At 36.7% G+C, this 10,449-nt stretch overlaps 1 protein-coding gene across 1 annotated transcript; it reads left to right on the forward strand.

Annotated features, from left to right (window-relative positions):
• Window positions 1-6,870: 6,870 nt before the first annotated feature.
• LOC128856874 (putative uncharacterized protein DDB_G0275629) lies at window positions 6,871-7,597 on the forward strand. The gene is made up of 2 exons (XM_054092293.1): window positions 6,871-6,927; window positions 7,358-7,597. Exons 1-2 carry the CDS (start codon window positions 6,912-6,914, stop codon window positions 7,543-7,545), a joined length of 204 nt encoding a protein of 67 aa, XP_053948268.1. The 5' UTR covers window positions 6,871-6,911; the 3' UTR covers window positions 7,546-7,597.
• The last annotated feature ends 2,852 nt before the right edge of the window (window positions 7,598-10,449 follow it).

Genomic DNA, 10,449 nt, shown 5'->3' on the forward strand with positions numbered 1-10,449 from the left:
GTGGAAAATTTTGAGTTGTGACCCTTTTGTATTTAGGGTGCGATATATGCAATGATTTCAACTTACATGAGGTTCCGGAGAGACTACAACCACAACTGGTTACTGTTTCATGTGAGTTTTAGATCGGCTGCGCCATTTGTCACTACTTCTTTGAAGACGACGTTGATGAAGCTATCACCATTAACGGCTACCACTACAGATCGATGGAAACTAATTTATTTTAGCTCAGATAGAAAAATTAGAACTTGGATGGCATGCTGTTTCAGTAAGATCGCGCAACCTATCATATACTGAACACCATCTTCTGCTTGAACGATTTCAGGGTAAGATTATTGCTCGCGGAGGTAAATTTCCTATACTTTTTCTTTTTGATATTTCTAAGCCGGAAAAATATGCAAAAGTGGTGTCAATCATCTTTAAAGCTCGAAAGAGGAAAATCCAATATTAAATACAAAAAAATTCAGAATAGGACACAACAATAGCTCTGTGGAGGCTAAAAAGAAAGAAAACATCAGCGAAATTAATGGGGTCTACATTCTTTAAAAAGACACATTATGGAAAAAAGGTTTTGCTAATTGACGACGCTCCAAGCCGCAAAAACGCTAAAAAAAATTGTGTATTCCTTGAACGTCCAGCGGACACCACTTCGATACAGACTAGAGCCCTAATGCATAAAGATTGTGTCGTAGCAGAACCAAAGCTAAATATGATTCGTGTTAAGGGAATAATGCGACGCATCCTTTGAAAACGTAATCGCCAACAGTTTTGTTTATTTAGCATCGGAGTGGGAAAAAACTCGAAGTGAAATATTCAAACAGTTTGCATTCGTACACCTGAAAGAGAGTCAAAGGAGACCGGGGTGCATATATTCTTAGAGAAAGTATTTTTATTCAATCCAGGTAAGCACATTCTCGTAAGCCGAGAATTCTCGTTTTCCGACTCGGATGTGTTAAAAAGCTTTTAAATAAGAGTAAAAATAAAGATTTTTATGTCAAGCATTTCATCGACAACGCGCATAGTATTTTGACTACTTGTTTTGCACTTCTTAGTAGTCAATTTAATAATTTCCAATAACTAAGTATTTGAATTAAAATCAACTATTTTACAATAAAATGTCCCTTTTATCTAGTATTCAACTCAGCGATAAATATTTAACGGCATTTTTCCAATTCACAGTATAATCCAATCTTCTGGCCAAGTGCGCAAATCGCCCTCAAAATCCAGTAGAAAAAGTCTGCGTACTAATTGCATATGTTAAACAAAATAATTTTTCTTCCAAATTTCCCTTAAAATTTAATAAGAAGTCGGATACTCCCAACATTTCAAAACTTCCTCCAGACATTTTGGCGTGGAATTGACAAGTTTAGAGGTTTTCGTCGTAGCGATTTCAGCCCATTTTTCGCCCAGCTCTTTCTTGAGCATAGCCATTGAGGTAATTGATCGCTGCCGGATTCTCCGGTCAAGTAAATCCCATACGTGCTCTATAGGATTCAAATCTGGCTGATAAGGAACGTTATGGAGTAACCAAAGCTTAACTATGACAGCAGCATGATTTGTATCGTTATCCCGTAGTAGCCATATCCTAGACCTAACTCCTTTACTTTAAATTTCTTTTCAAAATATTAAGGTATGTATATTTCCATAGTGAACTCAATGAACTTCATTTTTCCCACACGCTTACTAGCCATGCATTCCCATATCACTGTTCCACCAAGTTGCACTTTTTCGCCACACAATCTTACGTCGTTTGATTCCAAAGACTTGCTCTTTTTGCATTTTTAAAACTTTGTTGTACATTTTGGGACATTTTGGATGCTGATAGACGATAATTCTGCTGGACACTATGCAAAATGTCACGAGTTTCATGCTGTGTTAGTATTTTTCGGCGTCCTGAACGCGGCTGAGAAACAAAAACACCGACATCTTTATGATTTTTGCGTGCGCCTTGATCTTGCTTCACAAATATTTTTTCTCCTTCTTGAAGAAGAAGAAGATATTTATAAGGAGCTTTTTTCATGGCAGAAATACACTCGAATGTTCGCCATTACCTGCCGAGGCGGAACCGCAAGTAGAGAAAACGTTTTCTTCGTTTTGGTGTTTCCCGGAGATTTGAACCAACGTACTCCGAAATTCCGAATGGTAGTCACACACCAACCCATTCGGCTATGGCGGCCGTGATCAAATATGTATATATATATACTATAAGGTCTCGTTTTATGCGATTTTGAAGTTATGCGGTTTGTATTTCATCCAAAAATTTCTTGGGCAATCATTGCAAAGTTTAATTACTGATTACATTGTATTTTACGGCGGCAGCCGTGGCCGAATGAGTTGGTGCGTGACTACCATTCGGAATTCAGAGAGAGAACGTCGGTTCGAATCTCGGTGAAACACCAAAATTAAGAAAAACATTTTTCTAATAGCGGTCGCCCCTCGACAGGCAATGGCAAACCTCCGAGTGTATTTCTGCCATGAAAAAGCTCCTTATAAAAATATTTGCCGTTCGGAGTCGGCTTCAAACCGGAACAACACCAAAATGCAAACCACAAATAGGAGGAGGAGCTCGGTCAAATACGAAAAAAGGGCGTAAGCGCCAATTATATATATATGTACACTGAAGAGCAAAACTGTAACAAAATGTAATACTTTCTATTTCAACACATTTTTTTTTAGACATGTTTTAACAAATCAAATATTTTTTTTGCATAACTTTATTGGCATGTATGTACTCTCTCTCTCAAACCGGTTTGGTGTCAATGCAACAACAAGAACACTAGTAGCAAGCAATAATGCAAATAAAGACAAATGTTACAGTTTTGCACTCACTCTTAATTTTAAAATTTTCCGTTATTTTTCTCGTAATTATATATTTTTAATTATTATAAACGTGACCGTGAATAAGACAAAATGTTAAATCGGGAAGTACAACGCCAAATAATTGATTTGCTAAAGAAGGGCGAGTCTATAAGAAAAATAGCTAAAAAATTCGAAGTGAGCCACATGGCTGTGCAAAGGCTGCGGAAAAATGTACCAGACGCTGTTCCCAGTAACAAAGGAGGCCGGCCAAGGAAGATAAGCGACCGCGATGCCCGCCATCTGGCAAATTTGGTAACAAGCAGCAAGGCGGTCACTCCCAAAGAAGCACTAAAGATGCTGGATATTGATGCCAGTCAGTGGACAGCCAGGCGCAGCCTGTCAAAACTGGGGCTAAAGGCAGCGGAGAAGAAAACCAAGCCAATGCTGACAAAAAGACATGTGCGGTTGAGGCGGGATTTTGTTGCGGCTCACCAAAGCTGGACAGTTGAAGATTGGGATCAGGTACGTCTTTATAAATGGATTATAAAAGACCTTTTTTCATAAAATTTCAAAACGATTGCAGGTTATTTGGTCTGATGAAACCAAAATCAATCGATTTCAGTCAGATGGTCGGGCCTGGTATTGGGTTAAAGACCCAAATGCAGTCCAGCCACATCACATCAAGCAGACAGTAAAACATGGTGGTGGCTCCATTATGGTGTGGGGCTGCATTTCCAATAATGGTGTGGGTCCTTTAGTACGAATAGACGGTATAATGCGGAAAGAGGAATACCTGGCCATATTGCAACAAAATCTGCCATGTGTAGTGGAAAGTATGGGTCTTGCTGCTGAAAAAGTAATTTTTCAGCAAGACAATGACCCTAAGCACACCGCACATGTTGTACGAAATTGGATGCAACGCCAAAAATTTCGTAACTTGAAGTGGCCTCCACAATCACCGGACATGAACCCAATCGAAAATTTATGGAGTCATGTAAAATCGAAGCTTGCCGAATATTGAAGTCCGCCCAGTGGAGTTAATGAGCTGTGGGAGCGAACACGCGATGTATGGGATGCTATTCCGACTGACTTTGTCTTGAGGTATACACGAAGTATGCCCAATCGTATCCACGAGCTGAAAAAATCCAAAGGATATTGGACATCTTATTAATATTTATTTTATTTATTGTAAAAAATAAAAAATGGGTTGAGTGCAAAACTGTAACATTTGTCTTTATTTGCATTATTGCTTGCTACTAGCGTTGTTGTTGTTGCATTGACACCAAACCGGTTTGAGAGAGAGAGTACATACATGCCAATAAAGTTATGCAAAAAAAATATTTGATTTGTTAAAACATGTCTAAAAAAAATGTGTTGAAATAGAAAGTATTACATTTTGTTACAGTTTTGCTCTTCAGTGTATATACATATATCCGGATATAGAACACATTCACAGAGGTATACACAAAATAAACGATAATTTAAAAAAGCATATGTAGCAGTACATTTTGGCATAACAAAAGCCTTTGGCACAGTTTGTGATTCTGTACAAGTTCATTTCCGAATTCTAATTCCAAATTCTATATGACAAATAAAAACACCCGCTGTACATATCTTTTACTTTTCAATGATCTCATTCTATTCTATTCAATGTCAATTTCCATTTGGTGTCTTGTCCTTTGCATAGTGACCCGTATTGGGCAAACCGTTTTTTATAATTGCGAAAATACTAAATTTATAGCAAAATGCTGTGCAAATAAGAGTATAATAGAATAAACTACATAATCAACTCGCGAATTATGATTGTGTTGTGTTTTTTTAACAAATATTGTCTAAGTGAAGAAGTGATACTTGTTTGCTATTCTTAAAAGAAATGTTTAAATAAAATAGCTAAAGTAAATATAGCATTAAATTTCTCTCTCTTAAAAGAGGAAATAAAAAAATTGTACACACTTGGTAATGCGATATACTTTTCATATTTTCAGAACAAGAAATAATGGATTTTATTAAAGTTTCTTTAAACGCAAACACTGAACTTTATATTTATTTATAGCTGGCACATGTTTTTAGTGCACCAAGGTTAGGGCTTTTGAAATGTAATAACAAAATATAGACAATTGAGTTTCGAATAGATGAAGGCAACATATCTGGACCCAACAGACTATCGACCATAAATGACCGCCCATATCACAGAACCAGAGTTCAAGTTGTCTTCTGAGACTCTCGTAACACTGCCACAATTTTTGATCTAGATATTTTAGACTAAACTCATATTTACCCGATGTACAAAGCATAAGTCTAATATGTAAGAAACTCGTTGCACTAACCTATGGTACCTGAGAGCTGTACATGCTTCTCTACTAAACGTATAGCTGAAGTCAAGAAGCGTAATTGGGACAGGTGCATAGTAATGTCGTCGAAAGGTGCAGAATTTTAACACGGGCGAAAAAGTTAGGTAAGTTTATGCGTATATATATATATATATATATATATATATATATATGGTTGTGCTAACCACTTAATAAAGGACTTTCCAATAACAGGTGTTATTTTGAATAGCCCACTATTTCGGTAGCTGTCACTTTTGAAGCTGTTATTTTTTGATATTTGCAAGTATTGTAGAAACTACGCCATTAATAAAAATGGAACGATATATGCTTAAACAACGCATTGAAATTATTATTAAAATTCACTATAAAAATGGTGCAAATTTGGCAGAGACGGTTCCTAAAACTCGAACATATTTGAGTCATCGTGAAGCACCTTGTCGGACCGCAATACAGAAATTCGTGAAAAAATTCGAGCTGTTGGAACAAGTTAGTGACGTGAAGAATAAAACCCGTGCACGTCCCTCAAAAACAGCCGAAAATATTGCTGTTGTAGCGGAAAGTGTTGAAGAAAACCCAGGTATGTCCATTCTTCGTCGTTCTTTGGAATTAAAGCATTCCACATACGTCATTACACCGTATTTTGCATAAAGATTTGGGTCTTAAGGCTTATAAAGTCCAGAAATTCCATCGAAAAATCATCTTGAGTGATGAGGCCCATTTTCACCTCGGTGGCTTCGTCAACAAGCAAAATTGTCAGATCTAGGGCTCAGAAAATCCATGAGTTATTGTTGAAAAACCTATTTATTCTCAACGTGTGACTGTTTGTTGCGATTTTTCGAAAATGAAGCTGGAGCAACAGTTACGGTGATTGGATTGCGTTATCGAGAGATGATTAGCGATTTTTTATGGTCGGAATTGGATGGTACTGATCTGGACAACGTTTATTTTCAACAAAACGGCGCTACGTGCCACACAAGCAACAAAACCATTGATCTTTTACGTGAAAAGTTTCCGGACCGTGTTATCTCTCGAAGAGGTGATCACAATTGGCCACCAAGATCTTGTGATTTAACACTTTGTGAAGTTTTTCTTTGGGGCCACGTGAAAGAGAAGGTCTACGCCAACAGCCCAGGGTCGATTCAAGACCTCAAAGATGGAATTCGTGAGGCTATCGAGGACATAGGGCATCCACTTTGCAATTCGGTTATGGAAAATTTCATGAAAAGGATATTGTTCTGTAAGCGTGGTCGTGGTGGTCTTTTGCCTGATGTTATTTTCCACTATTAACGGCATATCTTCCTCTTTATAATAAAATAAACATTGGAAAACCATTTACTTGTGAATAAATTAATCAGGTGCGGTATCTAAATCGACTACATCTGGAGATGTAGAGAAAAAGTGAAAGATAAGTTCTGTGAGTCTCAGCCCTGTGAGCGCAGAAAGGATGAGGATAAGATACAGACACGATTCCATCTCATCTTCCAGACAGCCCTCCGCGCAAAGGTCTCGAAGCAATACCAAGTCTCATCACATATGTAAGTCTCACCCTCACAAAATTTCTAGACCTGTGATGTTGTTAACCTTGAAAGTTCTTTTGAGCGCCAGAACATGACCAGAAGGACCTTCCGCAGTGTTGACGTAATGTATGCGAAGCCCAACTTTCCATAACCAGATGGCATATTATAAGGGTACTCAAATTCTGTAATTACGTTAGTTTCCCTCAATACTGATAGTTTCCCTCAATGTTCCAGATGTGACACGGATTGTCAGTTCAGTTATTCAAGTATGAGGAGAGGCACTGGTAAGTTACATTCATTTCCACCTTGTATTGTTTAGTCTTCGATCTCCGCACTATTCTCAAAATGTAACGTTCATAGCTCATAAAAAAGTTATTCAAATAAGAAACACAAAATTTGCGAAATTTCTTTGCACTGGTAAACAAAAATTGAACACATATTCCGGGGTGTTATTTGCCTTGCTATTCTATTTGACTTGTCTGTTTTAATTTGCCTACTATGCTTTTATTTTTTTACTTTAATTGGAATTGTATGAAGATCTTATTGATTTCGTTTGTGTAAAAAAGAATATATTATCGTTATATAACAATTTGAATATGTTCCTATAAATACGGCTTGCAAAATTTCGAAAGCATCAGTTGCACCTCAGAAATTAACAATCTTCCAACTTTTGCAATATGCTCGTGATTAAATTATTTTGGTTTGCCATTTTAGCGGCTGTGGTCATGCAAGCCAATGGATTTTTTTTTTACAAGGAGTGTGCGTGTTCGAATACCGCATGCACGTCAACGAAAATTATAAACCGTAAAGTAATACATCCCTGTACTACTACTACATCGACTACCACATCCACAACTTCCACCACCACAACCACAACCACAGTGGCTCCGGCCCGTCGCTAAAAGACGCTGCATCTTTTCGGCAGTCCATTCAACCAACCTAAGGCGAATTCAATAATAAGATGAAAATGTGTATACGATTAATAAATATATCAAATGAAATAAAATTAATATGTTTTTACTTTTGAAACTTTGAGTAGAATATACCTAAGTCATTCGTGGGAATATGACAAATATCAGCTAAGAGAAAAGACACTATCAATTTTAAAATCATCTGTATACCTGTAGAATAAGATCGGTATTTGTAAGCTATTCGGGTAATATTGCCAACGCCTGTATTTTTCATAATAACGAAAATGCACTAGAAAGATTGCTTATGAAATTCGAAATTCATATAAAGGACGTCTTTTGAATTGGACTCTTTACTCTTGAGCAGTTGATCAAAATATTTTGTGAAGTGCAGTCAATTTGTTTTTCAATGGCGTGTAATATAATATTAATGGTATTTTTTAGCAAGTGATTATTTTTAGAGTGTGAAAGTTCAGATAGAATTATTAAACTATTATAATTTTTTAATGCGGTAAGAAACTCTTTTCAATTATTTAAACAAAAGTTTGTAATACTTTTTTCTTGTAAGTGGTACAGTGGGTAATGTGGGCTAGTCAGCGTCGAGTATTGTGAACTAGTAGCCCACATTACTACCTTAGTATTTTCCTAATTCTCGTTAATTTTCTATACATATTTAGACATGCCTAAAATGGAGAAAAAAGGAAATGGGACCCCGGAATGATGAAAAAAGCCATCGTTGGAATGAGGATAAGGGCACAGTTTTTGCATTAAAGACTTTTGATGTGCAGCGTTTTACATTGCTAAGAATGGCGGAAAGAAATAAATTGCTAAACAATTTCCGGTTCTTAAGCAATGTGCAGCCGCCGTAGACGAATGGGTTGGTGCGTGACTACCATTCGCAATTCAGAGAGAGAACGTCGGTTCGAGTCTCGGTGAAAGATCAAAATTAAGAAAAGGTATTTCTGCCATGAAAAAGATCCTCATAAAAATATTTGCCCTTCGGAGTCAACTTGAAACAGTAGGTCCCTCTATTTGTGGAACAACATCAAGACGCACACCACAAATAGGAGAAGGAGCTCGGCCAAATACCAAAAAAGGGTGCACGTACCAGTTATATATACATACATATATGTAAGCAATGTGCAGGGAAAGGTTGACTGCATGGATTCCTGTGTAGGCACAAAATTATAGTTTAGTTTTCGCTCTCCAACGGGAACGTCTTTTAATATAGCAATGGGTTTCACAAAAGAAAATGCAAAAATGTTTTTAGATTTACTTAAGCAAGAGTATGAGAAACACAAATTTCCACCATCTACTATACAGAATATGGATTTATATTTACCTAAGTTTAATAATTAAAATAAAACATATATATGAATAAATTCATTGGCTTATTATTAACTCCTATAATTGGTTTTGGTGATTTTATCTAGTGGGCCACTTTACCCGAATACCCTGGGCCACATTACCCACATTATTTTCATCAACTTTTAAGGTGGTTTCAGTTTTTCCATATTATCAAACGAAAACGATTATATTAGGGTATATTTTGCAATAAAATGTAAAGGTAATCCAATATCTGTTAGAAAGAAAAAAAAGATAGCTTTTCCATTACGCTTATTTTGGCTGAAATTAATATTAAGGTAAAAATGTGCCCACAATACCCGACTTTACTCTATATAAGTAATGATTAAGAGGAGAGTAGTAAAGTATAAAGAAGTCTCTTATCTTGGATTAACACAAGGAAATACTCTGAAGAGAATTGAAAATACGTAACAGCTGTCAGCCGTTACTGTCTGTCTTTTTGTACAAATTAGTTGCTCTGATTTCGGTGTTTTGCGAATTACAACGAAACGTCACCGAATTGGACAGTTAAGTCAAATTTACTCTCTTCGAAAAATGAGAAATGAGAAAATTATGGATTTATCAGTGACAAGTCTGAATGTATTGCTATTGTATTTGCAAAACTGTCCCGTATAAACGCCCACTTATGCTACTCTAAGAGTTATTTGAAATATGATTCAAAAGAAGTGTAATGATGGACTGAAAATGTCCATAAAAAGCGGTTAAGGTATTGCCATTACATCATCATCACGTATTAATGGAAAACAGTTCACTGTTTAGGCCACACTAAAAAAATTTTACAATAAACAATACTTGAAATTCAGAAGTGAACGCTATTGGATTATTCAGCCATCAGAGGAATTCACCAAAGGTAAAAGAAACTTTAATCATTATACCTTCTGCTCAAATATGAACGAGACGTTATCAATAAAACGGTCCGCGGATGACAAATGGCAAAAATAAATTTTTTGTTTTTTGGTAGGACTGTTGTAAGCTTATATGGCAAATTTCAGCGTGATATGTCACATAGTTTGTTTTCTGTGCTACTGTAAACAAGTCAAGCTCGAGTGTATTCTTCGAATTCTCTTTTATGACTTCAATTGTCTCAAAATGTTTTCCACGGGGCGGCAACTTGAGCTTGGGAAACAGGAAAAACTCACATGGAGCCATATCAGGCGAATACGGTGCTTGCGGAACGATATTAACATTATTTTTGTTCAAATAATCGCGAACAAGACGTGATGTGTGAGTTGGTGCATTATCGTGATGCAAGAACCATGACTTGTTGTCCCACAAGTCCTTCCTTTTAAGACAAATGTTCTCGCGCAAACGCTTTAAAACGTCTAAATAATATTCAGCGTTAACCGATTTTGCGATTTGTGCGATTTTCAAGCGCAATTTCCTTTACTTTTCCGATGTTTTCGTCGTTTACTGATGTTGCTGGACGACGTTTATGAGACAAGTTTTCAACGGATGTACGGCCCTCTTTGAACGATTTGTACCATTGGAAAACACGTGCACGCGATAGAGCAGAGTCCCCATGGGTTGTCTGCA

The sequence above is a fragment of the Anastrepha ludens genome, chromosome 3 (assembly GCF_028408465.1).
Source record: "Anastrepha ludens isolate Willacy chromosome 3, idAnaLude1.1, whole genome shotgun sequence".
NCBI lineage: Eukaryota > Metazoa > Arthropoda > Insecta > Diptera > Tephritidae > Anastrepha > Anastrepha ludens.